Source organism: Phyllostomus hastatus, unplaced genomic scaffold (assembly GCF_019186645.2).
Source record: "Phyllostomus hastatus isolate PE091 unplaced genomic scaffold, TTU_PhHast_1.1 phas_contig_40, whole genome shotgun sequence".
In the NCBI taxonomy this organism is placed as follows: Eukaryota; Metazoa; Chordata; class Mammalia; order Chiroptera; family Phyllostomidae; genus Phyllostomus; species Phyllostomus hastatus.
Genome location: NW_025333872.1, coordinates 65,151,021 through 65,174,662, shown reverse-complemented (window position 1 = coordinate 65,174,662; position 23,642 = coordinate 65,151,021). Strand labels below are relative to the sequence as shown.

At 35.9% G+C, this 23,642-nt stretch overlaps 1 protein-coding gene across 8 annotated transcripts in view; it reads left to right on the top strand.

Moving 5' to 3' along the window:
- FAM184A (family with sequence similarity 184 member A) overlaps positions 1-20,505 on the top strand; it is a 111,249-nt gene extending 90,744 nt beyond the window's left edge. For 2 of the 8 annotated variants that reach the window (XM_045842516.1, XM_045842513.1), the window contains 8 exons: positions 257-410; positions 4,824-4,951; positions 6,410-6,594; positions 7,046-7,192; positions 13,463-13,580; positions 15,542-15,646; positions 18,329-18,531; positions 20,156-20,505. In XM_045842516.1, coding sequence (XP_045698472.1) covers positions 257-410; positions 4,824-4,951; positions 6,410-6,594; positions 7,046-7,192; positions 13,463-13,580; positions 15,542-15,646; positions 18,329-18,531; positions 20,156-20,237 — 1,122 coding nt within the window. In that variant the 3' untranslated portion in view covers positions 20,238-20,505. Of the gene's footprint in view, positions 1-256; positions 411-4,823; positions 4,952-6,409; positions 6,595-7,045; positions 7,193-13,462; positions 13,581-15,541; positions 15,647-18,328; positions 18,532-19,423; positions 19,519-20,155 lie in introns of those variants that run through there. The other 6 variants (XM_045842517.1, XM_045842515.1, XR_006786097.1 and 3 more) reach the window with 5 other exon arrangements.
- The last annotated feature ends 3,137 nt before the right edge of the window (positions 20,506-23,642 follow it).

The window sequence follows — 23,642 nt, the reverse complement described above, 5'->3', positions numbered from 1 at the left end:
GTGTTCTATTTCCAGTGAGGGCACATGCCTGGGTTGCAGGTTCGGTCCCCAGCCTGGGTGCGTGCGAGAGGCAACTGATTGATGTTTCTCACATCAGTGTTTCTCACCCTCTTTCTCCCTCCCTTCCTCTATCTCTAAGTAAAATCTTTTTAAAAATGCTTTGTTTTTCTTAAATAATGACTAAGTTTCATTAATTATTTTATTTGTATTTTCCTTTCTGTATTATAATAATTTGAATGTGTTTCTCCTATTCTAGGCTCTTGAAAATCATTTACAACAGAAACATTCTGCAGAGCTTCAGTCACTAAAAGATGCACACAGAGAGTCAATGGAGGGCTTCCGGGTAGAAATGGAACAGGAACTTCAGACTCTGCGGTTTGAATTAGAAGATGAAGGAAAGGCTATGCTTGGTATTTTGTGTGGATTATAATATTATCATATTTATTTGAACATTGTTCTACTTTAAAAGTCAAAATAAAATCAGAATGTTTATTTTCAAGTTTTAAAATATCACAATGAATATCTGAGTGTTCTGCTTATTTTATTTGAAGCTACCAGATGAAGAGGCAAGTGTGGTGGAATAGCATGGATAGAACACAGACTTTCTCCACGCACTGGCTGTGTAAGCAGCACTCACTGGTGCTTCTGTCTGTCGTTAACCGACTAAATGGAGTCAGGACATTCACGCTTCCGACTGTGCAGTGACGAAAGGGAGAGAGGGGCATGGTGCCGCATACCCGTAAACTAGAGAGTCGTATTGGTTTATTCCTCCATTTCAGGGCTTGTCTTTTTAATGTGAAAAGTCATGTTTAGATCTGACTTTTTGTTCTATTTTTTCAGATATATTTTTAAAATCTTTATTGTATTTTTTCCATTACCATTTAGTACCCTTTACACTCTTCTCCCACAGCAATCACTACCCCTGTAGTCCATGTCCGTAAATCCTTTTTCCTTTTGCTCAACCCTTCCACCCCCGCTATGCCTCCACTAGCGGTCATCCAAAAATATGGACAGATACTTTTAATGGGATTTTTATCTTTGAGGTGTTCATATCACGACCTTTTTTAATAAGGAGATATGTTTTGAAGAAAAAGTAGATATATATTAAAATTTTTTTTAGTTTGTTTTTTAGTGTCATTCAATAACTTTTCATTCCTACCATCTCATTTTCTTTCTGATTTTTTTCCAAATTCTCCTAATATACTTAACGTATGTTGTCACACGTCAGCAGCACCCTCACACCAAAGCAGAAACTAGGAACAAGGAAGATCAATGTGTTGTGAATATCACGGGCTTCAAGGAGAAAGCCCTTTGATCCAGCTGATTCTCTCAACTGTTGCTGGGAGCCCTAGGCCAAGTCTTTAGAGCTTTGTCCTCTTCCTCATTCAAAAACCATTGCAATAGCTAAGATGAAATTTTAAGTGGAATATCTGTTACGTGCTAGAGACTCTGCTAATCAAGGAGGATTCAGAAATGAACTTCTGCTCTGTCTTTGCCTTCAAGTAGCTTCTAGTTAAATGCAGAGGCAGCCTCTGTAGAATGTGGCCCAAGGGAGCACACTTTCTGCAACCACGTGAGGAGAAAAATAGGCCAGCTGTAGGCACTGTTGTTGTGTAGTCCATTCAGACATGATTCAAATGCCCCTTTGTTGACAAAAAGGTTTTTTCTTGTTTTTAAATTAAACTTTTTATTTTGAGATCATTGTGATTCACATACTGTTGTAAGAAATAATATGAAGAATGCTTTGAACCCTTTACCCTGTTTTTCCCAATGGTTTTCAAAACCAACATCTTTTAAAATTATAGTACATACCTGAAACTAATATAAAATAATATTGAGTGTAAACTATAAATGAAAAAATGTATTTAAAAAATGACAGTACATATCACAACCAGGATACTGATACTGTCGAGACACTGAACAATCCCATCACCTTGAGGATCCCTGTTGCCCATTTATAGCTACACTTCTCTTCTTCTCCCCCACTTTTAACTCCTTGAAGCCATTTTTATAATTTTGTCATTTGAGAATGTTAGGAATGTTATCAATGGAGTCATACGATACATAACCTCTGGGATTGGCTTTCTTGCACTCAGTGTAAGTCTCTAGATTCATTCAGGTTGTTGCATCAATATTTTGTCCCTTTTTATTGCTGAGCAGTATTCTGTGGTATTAACCTACCACATTTGTCCTTCACCCACTGAAGGATGCCTGGGTTTTTTTCATTTTTGTGTAAACTAAGTTTTCAGTTGTCTGGGATAAATGCCCAGGAGTACAGGTGCTGGGTCATATGATAATTATATATTTAGTTTTTGAAGAAACTGCCAGACTGTTTTTTAAAGTGGTTGTACCCTTTTATACTCCCTCCAGTAATATATGAGTGGCACAGTTTTTCACCTCCTCCCTAGCATATGATGTCATTACTTTGTATTTTACGGATATAGTGATATTTCATGGTGAACTTTACTTAGTATTTCCCTAGTGGCTAATAATGTGGACCATTTTTTCACGTATTAATTTCCATCTGTGTATCTTTTAGTTGGATCGTTTGCATTTTTACTCTTGAGTTTTCAGAGTTCTTTATATATTCTAGATACTTGGCAGGAACTTTTAGGTCTACATTTCAGGCATGTGCACCACCCACCCTCCTGCCCCGTTCCATTATTCCATTGAAATTACTCTTCCTGAGGTCACGATTGTACTTTGAAAATCCAAAGTATTCTTACTAGCTCTCGTTTGTTGGCCTTGTCTGCATCATTTGACCCCTTTGACTTTCTTGAATCCTTTTTCCCTGTGGTTTCCATGAAAGTTGACTGTCCTTGCTCTACTCATACCTTTCTGACCTCTCTGTTAAGTATTGCTGTTTCCCAGTGTTCTGATCTGTTTTTTTGTCTTCAGGCTTTTTCTGATTGATTTGACTCATATCCATGTGTTCGACTACCATCTATTGTGCTGGTGACTCCAAATACATGTTTCTAGACCATACTGCTTTATTTGCAGATTAGGTTTATATTTGTTACAGCATATTAGATATTCTAATACTCTACATTTTAGATGTCAGTTCACTGTCTCCTTCAAGGTCCAAAATGTGTTTCTGTTTCTGTACCCACTTTAATTATCACCATTTACCCATTTGCCCAAACCAGGTTCCTGGGAGATGCATTAAGCTTTTTTTCTTTCACTTTTACATCCTATTAGTTCCTCTCTTTAAATGTTCCCTATGTCTGATTACCTTTCTGCCATACCTAGTTTGTGGTCATATCATTTGTCACCTGGATTATTACCATAACCTCCTTCCTGATCTCCCTTCTTACAGTCCCTCCTCCAAACTCCAGTGAGGTTAATCTGTGCAAGACTCAAATCTCACTATGTGACTTCCCAACTTTCAATCCTTCAGTGATTCCACATGTCCTTTCTCACTGTCTGTCATGTTTTTCCACTGAAGAAACCCTTAACACCAGGAGACGGAACTTACGCCCTACATGAAGGTCTCAGGAGGAGCCTGAACTGACTAGCTACAAACACAACATTTCTTTGAAGATTCCTGTTTTAGCTTTAGAATTTATAATTTGTATTTTACTCACTTATATCTCTTTTGCGTTCATATAAAAATAATGGGTTTCCCAAAACTCTTCACGTAAATTCATGGTTCCAAGGACGATCATGTGTACTCTACAGGTTCCCTCAGCTGTGCTCACACACATCCGAGCCTGAGAACCACGAACCTAAACACAGAGTAACAAACATTTTGTACTGCAAAAAAAACTTTCTCAGACTGGGCTCCATTTTCCTTCCATTATGACTGCATGCCATGTGGGCTGCTGCCACACCAAACCTGTCATAGGCTGCCTGGGAGGTCAGGTTCTTTCTGCTTCTGCGTGTTATCTCTTCTTCCACTTAGAGAACACTACTCATTCTTTTAGTGACTGTAAGTTCCTATGTGATAGCAACCTCAGTTTTCCTCTCTTAGGAGATTTGGGTACTTCCACCATTGTGCTTTCATTATAACTAATATTCATCTCTAATATTTCTCTTAATTCCCTAGCAAGATGCTCTCCCTTCTAGCCTGGGCAGTTACAAGAACAAGGTCACATTTTCTTTTCCCTTAGTATAGTACCCGACTTTCAGTAAATGTAGCTTATATGAAATAATCTCAAAATCAAATGAAGATGCTGACTTCCAAATCACTAAAAGCATTCACTACCTCGTGGTTAACATCTTTTAGGGATATTGTGGAAGAATTCTTACCTGGGTGGGAAGTTGCCTCCTAAATATGTTATGGTACTGCCCAACTATAAAATGTTATTTTAATGGTGAATGACGAGTTAAAAACATTTCATTAACGCCTTACTTGCACACTGAAAACAATATAGAAATATCTCGATTAATTTGAGCAGCTAGAAATTATTATCAAAGTTAGATGACCTCAAAATTCATAATATTCTATGATAGTCTATAATATTTTTTTATGTTTTTAAGGATTTTATTTACTTCTTAGAGGGGAAGATCAATGTGCAGGAGATACATCGGTTGGTTGCCTTTTGCACACTCCCAACTGGAGAACCTGGCCTGCAACCCAGGCGTGTGCCCTGACTGGGAATCAAACCTACGACCTTTTCATTTGCAGGCCAGCACTTAATCCACTGAACCATACCAGCCAGGGTAGTCTTTCATATTTTAAGAGGCAAACACAAGTCCATGATATTTTAACGGACACACTACAAGTGTCCTGATTTTAAATATATTCTGTGACACATAATTTTTATGTATGTACCTAAAATATTTTTAAATATGCTAAACCTCTTTTAATTCTTGGATTCCAGCTTCTTTACGCTCAGAACTAAACCATCAGCATGCAGCTGCAATTGATTTGTTACGGCATAATCACCATCAAGAATTGGCAGCTGCTAAAATGGAATTAGAGAGAAGCATGGACATCAGTAGAAGACAGGTAGGGAAGAGCATTCTGTTCTGTGATTATTTCCTAAATGTGAATAGATTTGAATGTTCACAATTTTCTGAAAATACTTTATAGGAACTAGTATTTTCACTAGTTATTATTTACTATCTATACTAAAGAGTTTTATTTTTAAGGGTAAATAGGTAACTAATATTGGTCACAAAATTTACATTTTATTTTATGACCTTTTAACTGAATATTTTGAATTTTACTTGCATCCTGAGAAAGTAAACAATAAAATATAAACAACACAAAGAGTGAACACAGAATACTATAAAACAGCACTGTCCCGCAGAACTTTCAGGATGTTTTTAACTCTCCTGTCCGCTGGCCACATGGACCAAGGATATCTAGTGCGACTGAAGACCAGAGTTTTCAATTTAATTTAAATTAAGTTAAAGGGGAAGGAAGGGAAAGGGAAAAGGAAAGGAAGTTAAATTTGAATTTAAATAGCCATGTTGGATAGCATAGCTATAGAAGTAGCAGGTCCTAAAGAAGGAGAAAGAAAACTTTTATTTCCATGTCACTCTAGCACTGTTACTATTTATACTTTTTAAACTTTGTTCTTTGGCCACATGTACTTCCTTTAATTCTATAGTTTGTGATTTTGAATGTATATATATCTAGATGGATGAATTTTATAGACATAGTGCAATGAAGACTATTGTTGGTTTATTAGACTTTATAACTTACTTTGTTAGTTTTCAGCTGTGTTAAATGATCAGCCCAAATTTTCTCTGCATTACTAGGAAATTTTAAATGAGCTACCTTACAATAATGGACAGAAGTTTTGTTCTCTTCAGGTAGGCTGACACTGACATTGACAATGTCAAGACTGCAGAACTTGTAGAAAACAATGACTTCTATGAAAATATAAGGAAACTTACCTTTCAGAGAAGCAAAGTCTGCTTTCTAAGCCATGGAACGTGTGTGTGTGTTCCTGTGTGTGTGGGGGGATAGCCTCCACATGTGTGGGGCCTTTTTAGATTGAAGGGTAATGGTACCAGCATTTCATGTAACCTTTATGTTATTTATGTTATTAATGTAATTTATGTAACATAATATTCTTTATGTTACACAATAGAGTATGTAACTTCTTGAGTATGGGAGAGCCCTGTGTTCTAACTCAGCTCTGCCACTTACTATAAATCATCCTTGGTAAAATCATCTCTTGGGTTTTAGTCCCCTGATCTGTAAAATGAGGGAGATGTGCTTTTATGGTCTTTTGGGTCCCTTGTAGCTCTGACACTATTGAAACTGTATCCATGTAAACACTTCTTACATACATGGAAAGAGAAGAGGCCTTGAGCTTTTCTCATATCAGCAGTTCGCTTTTGAAGTAATGGCAGATTTGTTACATTCGACATTCCAGGCTGCCATTTGTTTCCCTCAGATAAACACAGAGAGCAAATATGTAGAAAGCTTTTAAGAATTGTTTGCATTTTGCAGAGTAAGGAGCACATGTGCAGAATAACAGATCTACAAGAGGAATTAAGGCACAGAGAGCGTCACATCACTGACCTGGATAAGGAGATACAGCACCTTCATGAAAATATTAGTGCCCTAACCAAAGAATTGGAATTTAAAGGGCAGGAAATTCTCAGGATACGAAGTGAATCTAACCAACAGATGAGGTATGCCATTAATTACAACAGAAGGAATCTGCACTGTTACCTGAAAGACTGTTGTGATGGTTTTTAGCAATACATGCCTACTTACGTAACTAGACTGCCTTGTGGTAAGATATTGAGGACCACTTTTTACTTTTTGGACTATGTTATGATCTAGAACATAGATGAAATGTTATATTTTGAATGGTATATATGCATTCATCCACTTTGGAAATTGTGGATGATTAAGTTTAATTAGCAAAATTAATTAAAATCTTAAAAAATGTTATTTTAAAAAGCATTAAAGGAGACAACTTGAACAAGCTGGAAGATTAAAGTAAGTACCTTGCTTTGGGCTTTTTCCATTAATTTTCTATATATTATACCTAAAACCATTTCAAATCTGGTAAAATGTAGAAAGTTTTGAAAGCTTGACTTCAGAATGACATTTACTTAACTAAAATAAATTAAACAGGTTGCATGAACAAGATTTAAACAAGAGACTTGAAAAAGAGCTGGATGTCATGACAGCAGACCATCTCAGAGAGAAAAATATCATGCGGGCAGATTTTAATAAGACTAACGAACTACTCAAGGAAATAAATGCAGCTTTACAAGTGTCGTAAGTCACATTATATTAAAGAAAATTAATATGCAGATAATAAATTGAGGAGTACTGTGTCTAACCTCAGATTAGCTACTCTTTTGAACTAATGAACTTTAAAAAGAAAACAAGTACATATTACACATGGTAATTGTAGTATATTTTAAATTAGGATAAGTTGAATGATGTGTTCAGTAGCTGCTACTGCTACAGTTTTACTATAGGACAAATACTTGTCTAAAGACTGTCCCTCAGGGTCATGAACTGGCATGCCATGGTGAAAACTCAAAAGATGTCCCCTATGTAATGTTAAATAAAAGGGGCATATTGTGACCAGTGGGTCTCACTAATAATATATATTTTATAAAAATATTAAATGATCTTTAAAAACAAATACAACATTTTAATGATAGTGGTTCCCTTTAGGGAATGAAGAGGTATTGGGGGTAGGGAAGAGCAAAGACTTGCCTTTTATTTTATATACTCTGCTATTGTTTGAATTTCTATAACAAGCATTTGTTTTATGATTTTAAAAATCCGTAAAGGTGAAACTTCACAAATAAAGTTACTACTTATTCAAAGTAACTCTAATATTGCTAAAACCCAAATTTCTAATTATTGCTTAAGTTTAAAAAAATATTTAATAATCTCTGCCTTTTCTATGGCAATTATAAACTGCCATAGACAATGCGTTCACTTCGTGTCTCTGGCAAACCCTGGTCCAACTTAAGTTATCTCAGAGTGAACCTTCTCTGAGTTGCTGCAGATGATTTATTCATCTTCAGTCTCTCTTCTTCCAGTCCATTAAAAACAAAGAAAGGTCCATAAAGTCCACACACTTCAGTAAAGTCAAAGTAGTCACTAATCCCATCACCCTCGGTCTCTGACTTAAACTTGCACCTTCAGTGTGCCTTGTCCTGCCTCATCCTGTAGTCGCCCCGTGCCCTGTCCACCACCGTGTCTCAGCTACCCTGACCTTCTTGGGTGCCTTCTAAACGTCTCCTGTGTTGCTCTCTACAGTCCAGAATAGTTTCCTGTGTCATTACCACCTAACTGCCTTTGTCCAGTCTGAAAATCATCTCCTCACATTTCACCCACTTAACTGATCAAGCCTCACAGTAAATATTGTTGTGCATGCAGCACACAGACCCGCATTCACTCCAACTGAAACAGACTGCAGACTTCCAGTCCTTGGCATTTACTTCAGAGGCCTCTGAGGTGAGGCGCTCTAATGGGTATATGCAGAATTTTTACATCAGTAGGCACTCAGTGACTGCTTGATGAATGACTTTTTGAGGATTTCCTATATTTACCACCTCATGAATTTACCTTCAAAATAATGAGGAGACTCATGAGATAATTCCCCCAGTTGCAGTGATTTTTGCTGCTTGATACCTGTTGTGTACCAGGAGCTCAGGAGCTCAGATCCTCAGGCTTTTTGCAGAAATGAGTCACAGTAAAAACCAGGGCCCCGGCTTTCCCTGCCCCTGGTCTCAGTGCTACTCCTCAGACAGAGGCCAAGAGCCTGTCGTCCTCTGCTGTGTACTCTGAACAAGCCTGCTTACCACAAGTAACCTCCGTCCTGTGTCCTGTCTCCTTAGGAATGTGAATTTACAAAAAGTAAAGGTTATGTCTTTGTTTTCACTTTATTCTGTGTTATATGGCTTTGCACATTATGGATTTTCAGTAGTAAATAATAACTTAGTTTTTCTATTACGATCGTTTTGATAAGTGTATTACTCATAAGTCAAATATTTTATCACTTTTCTAGATGCCCTATACCATTTGTTTTAAGCTTCAGCTAGGTTTATGCTAATCAATCATACTTCCTTTTTCCTCAGAAACCTGCTGCCATCATGTAGTTAGCCTCTTTCTTTAGATATTTACTCTTTTAGTTAAAAACAAATATATTTTCAGTCAGCACTGTCCAGATTTTCCTATAATAATAAAAATGTCCTGTGTTTGCTGTATGTAATACAGTTGCTACGATGGCTGTTGAGCATTTGAACTGTGGCTAGCAAGATGGAGGAATTGAATTTTTAATATCCGTTCATTTTACTTAATTTAAATGTAAATACCCACATGTGGGCTAGTAGCTGCTATATTGGAAAACACAGTTTTAAGACTAAGACTATTGGATATTTCTGACCCATATCCTTAAATGAAGCCTGCTTGGATCTGCTGAATGTTTTGGATTTAGACGGAGGTGGTGAGCAGGAAGTGCCCATTCAGCTTTAGGAGCTGGGGGAACAGCATTGGACTATTCTCATCCTGTTCCAAAGGACTGAGGGTACACTGTTGAAGTTCCTGCCAAATGCTGGCTTTCAAGCTTCAAAATCAGAAAACCTCTGGATTCTTGGAAGTGGGCAGTAGTGGAGGACTGGAGGAACATGGGACAGTCTCCCAGGCTGCAGCCCGGAGCAAGGGGTCTCTGGAGCAGCAGGAAGCTGCTTCTGTTCCTGCCCCAAAGCCTGCTGGACTCCAGGGAAGAGGGGGCAAAAAATTTAAAGGATGGAAAGTGCCCTCTGAACATTGTAGAAATAGTGATAAAAGAGTTCTGTATCTTACGGAATGATTACTAGAAGTCCTCTTCTCTCCAGCTGGGTGTTAAAATCTTACATTTTCAGACATTCTATAGAAACATTTCATTTTCTTGAGTGATACAGTATCTTAGTAAAAAACCTTAATCTATTAAAGTGTCATGATTTTTGTTTGTATTAGAAGCAAATGAGAGAATGGGCTGTTTTTAAGAACTTTATTTAAGCTCACTGTAAACATACACTAAAATGGCAGATCTTTATTATGCAGAAAAAGATTTGGTGATTATTGATTGTTTAGGTCTACTTTACATTAATTTCTCACTATACTGAAACAGAGAGATAATTTCTTCTTGGAGGAAATACTGAGTTTCTGCACTTGGACTTTAAGTAGGTCAGAATCCCTAATTGAAAAGAAGTACTTCACCACAGCAGAATTACTTATTTTTTTAAAAAGTTGCTTGAGTTTTTTTATCTGTAATACCCTAATTGCTATTTGTTGTTGTCATTCGACTTCTAAATTACCATTCAGGTTATTTTCATAAACTTTGCAAGATAAGGATGTAGTAGTCCTGTTGGCACGGGTCATCTGTGTTCACAATTTATTGGGGAAAATGTTTGCCATTAAACTGCTTCATTACTACTCTTCCTTCAGGCTGTAGAGAAGGGTGGCATAACAGAGTTGTTTTGTCTTTATACAATTAAAATTCTAAAATATATGTGTGCCTAGTAATACTGTTGTTTGGCTTTAACATTCAATTTACTGATATTTTTGTCAATTATTTTAAAAACAGCAAGGGAGGACTTTCAACTTGGAAACTTCTTAAGATACAGTTTTATACAGATTTTTAGGCGTTAATATTTTAGGTTTCTGTTGTCCATATACATTGACCTATATATTCAGAGCCAAAAACAAAAAAAAATCAGAACATGAATGCCTGAGGGAGAATCCAACAGTGACCCTAATTAGTAATTTTGCATGTTCTACTTCTGTCTGTTCTCTCTTTATATTACTTTTGATGGGACTCTGTGTTTCAAGTAAAAAGGCTTTATATACTTGTATGGTTACCTCAAGGTAGTGCTTCCCAGGCTGTAATCATTCCTATGAAGCCTTTTGGAATTTGGTCATTTCTGACTACTTACAGTATTATTTTCTTAATATTTTAATTGACTCATTTTACTTAAAAATTTAACAGAAAAACTCAGTTATCTTCTACAGTAAAATCATTATCACCACTGAAAATATACCCATTATCCTAAATAAGGTTCAGTTATAATTATTTAAACATAAATTCTGTGAAAATAAAATAACGTTTTTAGTTTCTAGCTAGCACTGGTGTTCACGGCCTGCCTGAGTGTTGTGAAGTAGGGTAAGAAGCATATATTACCAAGGCTATTTAAGATATATGGAACCAAACAGACTTTCTCCTTCTCGTGGTTAGAAAGATTAAAGGAGAACAAATCAAAACTCATCTCCTCTATCTCTGGCCGTTCACCTCTAGGCCCTAAATTAGGATAAGTAGTGAGGCTGGCTTAGCATGCTGCATGGGGCAACCGAGAACGGTAGACTGTTGACTAGCGTTGGCCTGAAGCGGGTATCGGAAGAGGGCCAAGTGTTCTTTCTGTTAGAATTTCCAAAGAGTAGTCATTCTGGAAATATGTTCACAAGTTAAATCTGTGTTACATTCCTTACTTGTTTGCTCCTTTAATGCTTTCCCATTTGTGTTTATGTGGATTCTATTTCTCCAGTTTAATGAATGTGTTTTCCTGTAATAACCAGGTGTCTTTTAAATTTTTTGATGATGTGAAGGTATTTTGTGGAGAAGATTAACTGATAACTTTGTAGGTAAAGGTTGTTTAAGCTAAATTAAAACACGTATTAGAATTAAATTTCAGAGAAGACCTTTATTATGCAAAAAGGAGGTTCAGGGATTGTAACTGATTTTAGATTCACTTTATGTTAACTTCTTACTCTACTAGAACAGAGATTTTCAACATGGGTGCCACAGAAATTTTTAAAAATGCAAAACCTGACTATTTGGTCAGGGGCATTGGCCTCTTTTCCCTTAAATTGTCAAATTTAAAAAATGACAACCACCAACACAACAATAGCCTCTAGTGTGAATGAATCAAAATTATACCTATTTTTTTGTCAGAAAAAAAAATTGGGGGTATGCTGCAGAATTTTAGTAATTAGTTTATGTGTGCGATGAGATGAAAAAGATTGAAAATTGCTGTATAGAACAAAAGATAGACATAACAGTTTTAAATAAGGCTTTAAATTTAGTTAAGCAACCATTACCAACCATTCTTGTTCAGCTGCAAGTAGTTCAAAAATCTTGTACCTTCCTTTTAGTGATAAAGAAAGTACTCCAGTGACATCTTGTGGCTACTCCATTGTCAAACCCAAATGCCTTGTTCCTTGACTGCATCACTGTTTCTCAAGCTATTTAAAACCTTGCCCATAAAAATATATAAAATTTTGCCCATAAAATGTCATATTGTGATAAAATGCAAGGTCACTTTATCTGAACTTAGTGAATTTCATTTTTCACTCATTCTGCATTGTCACAAAAGTACAAAAGTAGAGAGAGTGAAACATCACACTGAACTGACAAAGTCCCAACTGATCTTGAGGCAGTCACTCCTTAACCCCACACTTCTGTCACCCTCATCCCTCCCAACTCCCAGGTTAGAACTTCAGCCTGGAGCTGGGTGGGGAGCCAAATGTGTTATCCCCACATCTTCGGCCTAGGCTGAGTTAGTGGAAGAATTTACTGAAATTAGATTCTGGTACCCCTCTGGATTAGCGGATAGGCATGGACCACTAATTCCTGGAAGATCATCTAGAAGTTACACAGTATTTGTTGAGTGAATAATATTTTCTGTGAGTCGTCATTAACTGTAATTTTATTGAGCTTAAGTTCTATTTTTATTTTAAAAACAGTGATTCTAATTGTTCTTATTATTTAAATTTTCTAAAATTTGAAGGTGCTTTTTTCAAAGTAAGCCAACAGTTTCCATTGTAGAATTGTATTCTCTTAATTCTACCCTGTTCTGTATTTTTAGACCTTTCTGGGCCTATATCTTCTCTGCTTGTAAAATGTGGCTTCTATTCTAGAGTCTTCACTGGCCTTTAAGTCCTATTTCCTTATCATTTCATTCAAGGCAGAATAGGCCTGCAGAGAAATACTTGATGAACCCTTTTTACAGTTTACATGGATGAGCTGATAATACAGAATTTTTAAAGTAAATTTCTTATAAACCAGGAAAGAATGATTCTATCTATATGTGTGTCCTTTGTTTCTCTTTTCTCTGTATTTTTTATTTGTCTCTTTTGTGTATGTTTCCAAGGCTTATGTCATAATGTAATATTGTATTTGTGGTAAGTTCTAATAGTAAGGCCACATTTCCAGCATCAAAGCTGCATTTGCTAGGTTGGTATCATTCTGCATATCATTTCTTCTACAAAGCTTACCTCACCTCAACCACGTATATTCTTGGAGTGACATAAAATGAGTGAATTATTCAAAAAAGTAAACTGCAAAGCCTTTAATACCATCCATTCTTGGAGAATTTTTAATAACACTGTAGCTCTTAAGACAGTCATGCCATTACCATCAAAATTTTAAGGAAAAAGTTTGGTTTTAAGTTTTTGTATGTATTCAACTAGACTAATATGAAAAATGTAGTTATGACAAAAGAATGCATCTGAGTCATATTAATGAGCTAAAGATTTTCTTATTTTTAGATTAGAAGAAATGGAAGAAAAATATCTAATGAGAGAATCAAAACCAGAAGATGTACAGATGATTACAGAATTAAAAGCCATGCTTACAGAAAGAGACCATGTCATAAAGAAGCTAATTGTAAGATATTCTGTTTTTGGTGTAACCATGTAGTGGATTGTTGATTGGCAGAACATGGGGAAATATTTTTAAGTAATGCTAAATGAAAATTTAAAGTATGAAACATGCATTGTGATTGAAAGTTTATTAAGATGTTATGAATAAGGGAAAGAAATACTAAGTAATTTTAAAATTTATATTTGATATTAGGATAAGGGGTTAATACCTCTTTTTACAGTATTTTAGTACATGTCAAGTGTTTAACTACATGTCATTGTCAATGTACAGTTAATATATTGTTGAAGTGTCTGTATTATACATGTAGAATTAGAATTGGATAGGAAAGAACAGTCAACACATTCATGCATTTGTCTGCATTGTACTTCTACGTTTGTCCACTTAGTTTCCTAAAGTGTGTTCCACTGAATCCTGATCCCAGGAGATAGCCTGTGAAGAAAGGTACTGTGACGTAGCCTAAGAAAAGCCACGGGCTGGCTCTTGAAGAGTCTCAGTCCACATTGAGGTATTAGGGGTTCTGAGAAATCCATCAGAGAAAAATACAGACTTAACAAATACACTACTTTTGTTAAAGCCATTATTAAGACTAAAAAGTACCCAAATATTTTAAGATTCATAAAACATTTCAGAGTCTTCTAAAATTATGTGTTCTGATCAGTAATTAAAATATTGCTTTTTACTGCCACTGACAAATGAGGCATCTTTCAGAGTAAAACTAGAAATCGAAAGCTAATCATTCTGTTTGCTCATTGATCCATTCAGCTAAAAACTTTGGACATGAGCATGCAAAAAGAGCCTAAGAGCGTTTATGTCTGAAATCCTTTTACCTTAACATATCTCTTTCAGCATTTAGGAAAGCAAGTCTGTTGTCTAGGTCTAGAAGTTCCTGCCAAAAGCAACAGGGTGTCGCCTGGGGTTTGTAGGTGAACCCAGGAGCAGGCACTGGGAAGACAGAGAGTGTGTCATGCTGCTCCCCACTAAGCACCCCGTCCTCAAGGCCCTGTGAACATGAGACAGGCCTCACAGGGGGTTGTGTCGGATGGCAGTGAGATTTGTGGAAAATTACCTTACATTCCATGCATGAAATTAGCAAATGCATTACGTGTATTTCATCTGTGGCCCCTATTTAACAGCTATTAATTTTCTAGTTCTTACTGGGCAGGTATAATTGGATTTTTTCCTCCAGACAGGATAGGTATTAGATTTCAAAGGAGAAGTAACTTTCCAAAATAACACAGTTGGTGATAGAGCCAGGAATCTAACCAAGGGTCGTTCCACACTCTTTCCTTTACACCCTGAATTTGTGGACTGGGAGGCACATGGGCTGAAATAAGTGATGCAAATGATAGTGGGAACTAAGAGGGGGATGAAGAATCTAGTTCTACTAGAGCACAACCCTACATTTCACACACTTCCATTCACTTATGTTTACTTCCTCCCATCTGGTTATTCAGTGAGCACATGTTGTTGTCTGTCTATGTGGGCCACATGCTTTTTCTCTATTCTGTGGTTACCTCTGCTGTCATACGTTGATGTCTCCGAGAGGAGATTCGACAAGATCAAATACCTTTCCAGTACTCAAGAACACTGAATATCCTAGTGCCATCTTCATATATGGCGACACAATCATGCACACAGCTTCATGAATGCAAGTTAAGCCTGCTCAAACTGCACAGTCAGCCCTTTGGAACAGGGGTGGGACCACACAAAACACTCAGATCTGGCCTTAAGGAAAAGGTGTTGAGGGGTTGAGAAGAGTCCCGGAGCATGGGGTTTGAAACCTGTTGAAAACTTACTCCCAGCAGTCTTTACGACACTGGCAGTCAGTGAGAAATCTTTGAGCAAGGTATATGAATCTTCATTTCAGTTTTTATTAAATTTTGAATGAAATGGCATTTATACAATTATGTTTTAAAATATTCAATAGAAAATATTTAAGAGATGTTTGTAATTCTTTTGCATAGGATGATAATAAATTTTATCAGCTGGAATTAGTCAATCGAGAAACTAACTTCAACAAAATGTTTAATTCAAGTCCTACTGTTGGTGTTATTAATCCATTGACTAAGGTATGTGCTGTACACACTATAAAATAGGGCTGTGGTTTAAAGCTTGATTAAGATTTTATAAAATATTTAGAGCAACATAGGTTAAAGCTTCTAAAAGAGGTTTCTTAAATTTAATAATCTAGGACTAAAATCTCTGAAATCTTTATGGATTCATTTTCAGAATGAGGTTCCCATAGTATTCATTTATTTGTTGATAACACTCCTTAAAATAATATTTTATTAATATTATAAAATTTTGTTTTTCATACCTCTAAAGGAAACTAACTTCTAAGTCTCCTCAAAATAACCTCTTGTCATTTCCTTAATGTTCACTAGCCTCTGCCGGGTCCGAAAAGGCACTCCAGCACTGTGTCCCCAATAGCTCTTTCCCCCTGCCATCTTAACAGGTATTGGGTTGGGCGTGTATTTTGTTGCTGACCAACTGTGAGAGAAAGGCTTCACTTTTATCAGTCTTTATGACCTTTCCTTAACAATGAAAACTGAACACGACCTATCCAGATACTTTATTACTCTTAGGACAGAAATGTATTTTACCTTATAGACAAATGAAATGGACATGGCTAAGTCTTAAATATCTTTGTACCCCAGCTTCCTGTGGCTCCTCTCATAGTGCTTTGGGTATAGTGGGTATTCACAAATATTGATCCAGTTGCAGATTTCATCACATTTTCTATAAGGCACCAGAATTCTAGTGATGAAAGCAAGTAATAAGGAATAGTTATGTTTATTGACTTCATAGGGTTACACATATTTTGGCAGAAATCAGTAGGAGAAATAAAGTGCTAGTGCTAAAGATTTTTTTTTTTAAGTTTGGACCAGATTTTTTTTAAAGATTTTGTATTTACTTTTAGTGAGAGCAGAAGGGAGGGAGAGATGGAGACATCTGTGTGAGAGTCTCACACGCCCCCTACTGGAGACCTGGCCCGCAGCCCAGGCATGTGCCCTGACGTGAACTCTTGGTTTGACGGCCGTTGCTCAGTCCACTGAGCCACACCAGCCAAGGCTAAAGATTTTTTTTTAATTCAGATTTTATAGATTTGTACATCATGCCTAATTTCTTTTAGGCCCTTGGTCAGAAATTTTTGCTTTCAAAGATCATAAAGCTTCTCTGTTAAGAACATGGAGTATTTCCTTCTTTCACAAATTAAAGCACTCCAAACTTTAAACCTAAATATTTTATTAAATAGAATGAGTGAAGTAAGGAGGCCTATAGCTGTATCTCCAGAGCTAAAATACTGCCCAGCATGTAGAAAGCTTTCAATAACTAATTGTTGAACAAATGAACATATTTAGCTTCAGTTTTAAGTCCATAACTTAGGGTGAAACTAAGCTTTTAATTATAAAGCAAGATTATGAGACAAGTTAAAACAAGATATACTAAAAATATTTTCCTTTTATTTTATTGGAATTAGAATTTTAGCTACAAAACCATTAATATAGAACTTTATCAAAGATACCTTTGATTTCTTAAAATAGAAACCTAAAGTAGGTATAATTATGCCCTCTGGTGACTAGAGCAAGAAAGTGCAAAACATACATCTCTCAGAACTTTTAACTATTTTTGCCTCCTAAGAATGATTTCAATTTTCACAAATAGTTCTGAAGAAAAAATTATTCTCTTTTTTTTTTTTACTTACGTTGAAATAGGCTCCTTATCAGAGACTCCATCATTACAGTCTATGATATAGAGGACAATGTCTAGATAGTGAGATTATTACTTTGTAAGTAAAGAGCCATTTTATCTATTAATTGTATTTTTCCAGCCTCTGGAGTCATTTTCTAAAGATTATTTAATAAATTTAATTAGCATACATTTAATTAGTAAAATATATTCATGTTGTAAACAGCATGTTAACTTTTATTCTGCATAGTAAGATGATGCTCATTGATTCTAGAGGTGTGAATAAAATAGACTAAAGTTAACAATTTGCAAGATGATACATTTTGCTAATCTGCAACTATATTCTCCTTTTCATCTGTTAATTTTAAAGAACAATTTAAAATTTAAAAAATTGATTTATTTTTAAACTTTAAATTTTTTAAAAGATGTGAGCCAATTAATGATACTACCAATTAATTTGGAAATAAGACTTAATTATGCAGATTTAATTTTCTCTCTTCAGAAAGATGGAATAGTAAATTTAAAACCAAATTGTTTCTGTAAGTCAACTTTAGGTTTTATTATGTTGCCAAGCATTTTCTCATTCCTTTTTTTTTCCAGGCAAGGACTGCCTCCCTTTGACAGCTGGCTAAAGTTCACAGGACTCTCTTTTAAAATTGTATTTAACTTTACATCTTCTCCTAATTTTAGCCTAAATCCTTGTGGTATCTGGAAGACCTACTCTTCTCCCCTCTTTTTTCCCCTTTTCCTCTCAGTTTTCTTTACCCCTTGACAGTCTTTCCACCTCCTCCTCTCCTCCCCATGAACCACTCCTAAATGTTTCTTCCTCATTCTCTCTGTCCTAGCAGCATGCATGTCTGCCTGTGAGGATTCCATATTGATAAAGAACACCTCCAAAGATCCCCAGACCACACTTTGGGTAACACTGGTTCATTTTAACATCCCAGTTTAACAGAAAGCTTCCAAAATTTTCCTATGACAAATTTTCATCCTCTACTATTCCTATTTTCTCATTTGCCCTTATGCAGGGACTATCCTCACATGTACTATTTTTAATGCAGCAAAAGAAGAAGAATGATAAATCACCAACAAACAGGTTTGTGAGTGTTCCCAATCTAAGTGCTCTGGAATCTGGTGGAGTGGGCAATGGACATCCTAACCGCCTGGATCCCATTCCTAATTCTCCAGCCCACGACATTGAGTTCAACAGCAGCAAGCCACTTCCACAGCCAGTGCCATCCAAAGAGCCCAAGACATTTTTGAGGTGAGCCTCGTCTCACCAGTGACTTTTTTCTTTACTTTTTTAACGAGAAATTTATCTTCTTACATTGCAGAAATCTACTTTACGAACAGTCTAGGAAAATACTGTGGAATATATTTAATATATGTTTATCACTTCCCCAGAGAACTCTTTTTTGACTATTAAAAAGATTTTTCCAATTTGTTAGTCAATTCTCTAAATGTCTAAAGAGGTAATGTAATTCACATGCTTGGAACTTTAATATTTATAGACTCTTCATTTTTAGTATGGTCAATTTTTCATTAATAATCTATCAGTACAAAATTTAAAGAATTTATTTTAAATTAAAAGGATTTAAATTTTATATGGCTTTTATTTGTTTCTGTTTCCTATGTTTATTTTTTCCCTTGTTTATCAGACTTACTTATAAATATATATGTTTGTTGCCAAAATAAAAAATATTTAAGCTCTAGGAATTTAATGATATACATAAGCAAAAAATATATTTAGAAAAGAGTTTTTGTAATTAACATTCTAATATGTTATCTCAGAGTTGTTGATTAAATGTATTAACAAATAAAATTTAAACAAAATCCAGTTCTTTATCCATTCAAAATTAAAGTCAAAAAGTACTATCATTTTATGCTTAACTTTAATATTAACTGATTTTGTGCTGCTTTAAGTTTATTTACTTTTAACTTATTTTTATCAAATCTCAGCAGTGTCACTAGCAATAGTCTGATAGGTATACTATCTTTTTCTAGGTTAAGTGATTAATGACAATGATTACAATTAATGACTAATTATTTTAAATAAAAAATGGCAAGAATGAAAAACTAGTCAAATACACCTTTGAATGTGTCTCCTGCTAAATATTTTGTGTTGCTTATTTTCCCCCATGCATGGGCATGTTTAGGTATCAGTAAGATGCATGTGCATGCGCTCAAGGAACATGGCTGCTGGAGTTTCCATTACACATTGTTGCGTGCCTTGTAATTTCCCCCAAAGACGGTAGGGACCCTTTTATTCTCTCAACTACAAAGACTCTGTAGTTTGACTTAAGATAGGTATAAATTATATAACTTTGAAAATAGAGGGGAAATCAGCTTTTTAATGTACCCCTCTAGACTATTTGCTTAAGGAATTATGAAAGTTTAATGTAAATATACCTGTAGTAAAAATACTATACCGTGGTTTAGTTATTTAACTTACTCACATTTAAGGATACATCTGTAAGAATCAACTGCTTGTGTCAGATTCTGAAATTAACTAAAAGAGAAAAGGTGCTGAAAGAGGAATGTCCTCTTGTTTTCTCTTACTCCCCACCCATTCCTCCTGAATTTTTTTTTATTCAAAGAAGATTACATTATTTTTCTCAACTGTTTTTGTTTTTTTGTGGGTTGTTTTGTTTTTTTTATTTGTTATGACATGGCTCCTTAACTGACTCCATCTGAGCTGCTGATGCACTCTCAGGCCCTCATGGAGTGAGGAACTGAATCTAGTGTAAAGGAGTAGCACATCTTTAACACACATCTTCTGACATAGCCAACCACCTGTGATCATCTACACTGATGTTTTATGTGCTTTACCCTTCATTTTGCAAAATAGCTTAATGCTGGGTTACATGTCTCTCTTTTTATGAATTCAGTCCTCCTCAGAGTGAAGCTTCCCCAGCGGCTTCTCCAGATCCCCAGCGCCAGGAGTGGTTTGCCCGGTACTTCACGTTCTGAAAGAACTGTGTTGGCACAGCTCTGTGTGGACTGTTACTAAGAGCATGACCTTACAGATCATTATGTGAACAGGCTTTCCTATGTCAAACACTGTGAATGAGAAAGTATTTGTCTCTAATATGAAAATGCACTGTATTTCCTGTGGTATTTATTGGAATCATTCTTATAAGGTACTATGTTATGTGTGTAATTACAATAGTTATTTTTTTTTAAATGAAAGAGCCTTTAACCTTTGTAATTACTGCATAATAAATTTTGCTAAAACAAACAGTAATGCTTCTCATTTTTTTCAAGTAAGTGTATTTAATTGTTAAATATGTTTTAGTTCCAGATAAGATTTGCTAAAAAGTTTTACTGCATAATAATTATAAAATATTAAATTATTTGGTATCAGTAATCATAACAAAATCAGGATAGGTGAATTTGTTTGCTTAATTTCTCCCATTACTTTGTACAGCTATAACTAAATTGTGTTCTCTAAACTTGCAAAGCTAAAATGAAAACACATATGAAAATTGTGGACTTTCAGGTATATAAAATGCTGCTGATAGTCAAGAATCTAGAACTTTTAGTACAGTTAGTATCTAAATTAATATGATTTATGGCCAAATTCATTGGGTAAAGAGACAGTCAATTAATTCTTTCTTAATTTGCCTTAAAAGCCAGTTTGTTAGTTTTCTAAATAGGCAATGTAGTATTGACCCATGATCGTGGACTTAAGCAACCACTGTCACATGTTAAAGAGACCTTTTCTTCCTCTAAGCTTTCAGTCCATTTTGGCAGGATACTCTATTTTGTCCTGTAGCCTAAAAGAGTACATCAATTTCTATGAGTGCCAAATTTAGTTGGCTCGGTAATAGAGATTTTAGAAAAATCTGGGTGAACAAGATAAATGCAAATACATGACCTGCAAAGATTATAGTAATGTTAAAGACAGACTTTTTAAATGGTTATTATGTGTCAGGCACTGTACTTAAGGGGATGGTAGAAAGAATATCTCATTTAATCCTCACAAAATTTTCAAGGGATAAACCATTGCATATGAGTAGGCACAGTGGTAGCATGTTTTTAACTTATCCTATAAAAACGTTTCTACAGAATACTTGCTCTGAAATTTTTTCTTAAACTAAGAGATTGAATTTTTCCCAGGAAAATGGTTAATGCTTCAGAAATTATTTCAGAAAATAAATATAGTTGTAAGCATACATTCTTCTCCTAGTTGCTTCGTGTCTTGTAATTGGACATTTATTTACCAGAGTTTTGATGTAGTCCTCATGCAGGCAACTGTGTGGGAATACAACAATGATGAACACCTGTTCTCAAGGAACACATCCCTACTTGTTTACGTAGTCCAGAACCAAACTTTTTTCCCACATCAGAGCCACAAATAAGATTTATGGGGTGCACAGTGGTAGCAGAAGCAGGGAAGAGGAAGTGGTTAACTCTGCCTAAGTGGTGGCTACCTACCTACCTAATGTGTCAAGACCTAAGCTTGGCATGGAAGTGGCACCCAAGTATAATATTGAAAGATGAGTAGGAATTAACCAAAGGTAGGGCTGTTCTAGGGACAAGCTAAAATAAAAGTCAGGAAAGAGCAAGCCGGCTGCATTCTGAGAATTCAGTGCAGCCGATGGGACTAATGTGGCATAATCAGAGTAGCCGTTTCTCCGGCACCTGCCTTTTATTAGACACTACAATTTTAACATTAACCCTTCAACAAATCTGATAAAGAACCTGAGCACTCTCTACTTTGCCATCCCCTCGCCACCAACACACACAATTATACAGCTGGAAAGGGTTGAAACCTGTGCTTTTTTTATTATGTTCCAAATGGACTGGAATGCTCAGTAAGGAATTCAGCTGGAAACTCTAGAACTTTAAGCAGGCAAAAAAACCCCAGCATGCTGTGATACTTCAAGTTTTTTAAGTCAGCATGTTGGCTGCAGTTTGCTCAGGAAAGATGGGCACCTAAATAGCAAGACCAGTTTGAGGCTTACTAAGTTGGTTCAGATGTGGACTGAACCAAAGAAGTGTTAATAGGAATGGAGATGAGGGGATAAAGAGTAAAAAATGTACAAAAATGTACAAAATATATAAAAATGTACAATCAGGAGAGTTGGTGACAAATATGTATGGGACATGAAAGAAAAGGAAGTGTGGACAAAAGATGAAGTTTTATTTCAGGTATGCTGAAGTTAAAATTTTTCTGGAATTAAGCAGTTAAACACAAGTGTGGTGTATGTGACATTGATAGAGCCGATGGGTTGGATAGAACTTTGGGGGACACCGGCATTTCGGGATCAGGCCACACTTGAATGAGAATGGGAAGAAGAGTTATAGACTGAAAAAAATCATGGTGTTGTGTGAGAAGGATTTCAAAGAGAGAGCAGCCAACCAAGTGCTGTAGAGACCAGGACAAGGAAATAATGAAAAGTGGCCTTTGGGTTTGACAGCTAGAAGATGGCCTTAGCAAAAGCTAGATTCCAGGGAAGTCAGGTGGAAGAAAGATGACAGTGAATGAAAACCCTTCTTTGAAGAAACTTGGCTGTGCAGGGAAGGGGAAAGAGAAAGAGGTGAGATTGGCATGCAGCGTCAAGGTGGGTTTTTGTGCTTTAGTGTATTTTCTTGCAGGGAAGAGAGAGGACAGGGATTAAAAGGACAAAAAAGACAAAAATTCTACAACTTTCAACTGTTCACTAGGTAATATGTAACATTAAAAGAGTCTAAGAGTCTCATATAAATGGTTAGCATTGTTATTGAAGAAGTTTCAGTAGGACATTTATTTTGATAGAATATAAAAAGCAATGTGGAATCCTAGAATCTGGAGTTAGAAGAGGCTTTAAAGGCTATCTCTTCTAATCTCCCACACAGTGTTTGAATGCCCTCCATAACATCCCTGACTGAACTTGATTGATACATCAGTGTTAGGAAGCTCTCTTCCTCTGAGGCTCCTGAGTGTTGGCTCAGCCACCAAGTGTCGTAAGGTCTGTACTCTTGGACCATGTAAATAAACCAATAGCTGCTATCCGACCTCCCTACAAAAATGAGATAGTTTGGGACAGGTATAAATTACTGTAGGTGAGTAAATATTGAATAGTTATCTTGGAGATACACTAGAGAGATGAAGAAGGGTTGTTAGGCAGTGGTTGAGATGAGAGGCTATGTATTTATATTGAAACCCATCAACGTGATGGTGCTCTCTGGCCATCTTCTGGCACTTGGCTGCAGGTTCATAAGAATGGATGGTGACACTTAACAGAACCCTAATCCTTGTTATGTACAACGGAAGAAGGGAAGATTGCAGAGGACTGATGATAATGGTAAAAATGCCCGTTATCATTTTTAATACTTTATTTGTATGCTAACATTTTAGAAATAAAACCACAGTGGAAGATACTATCAATT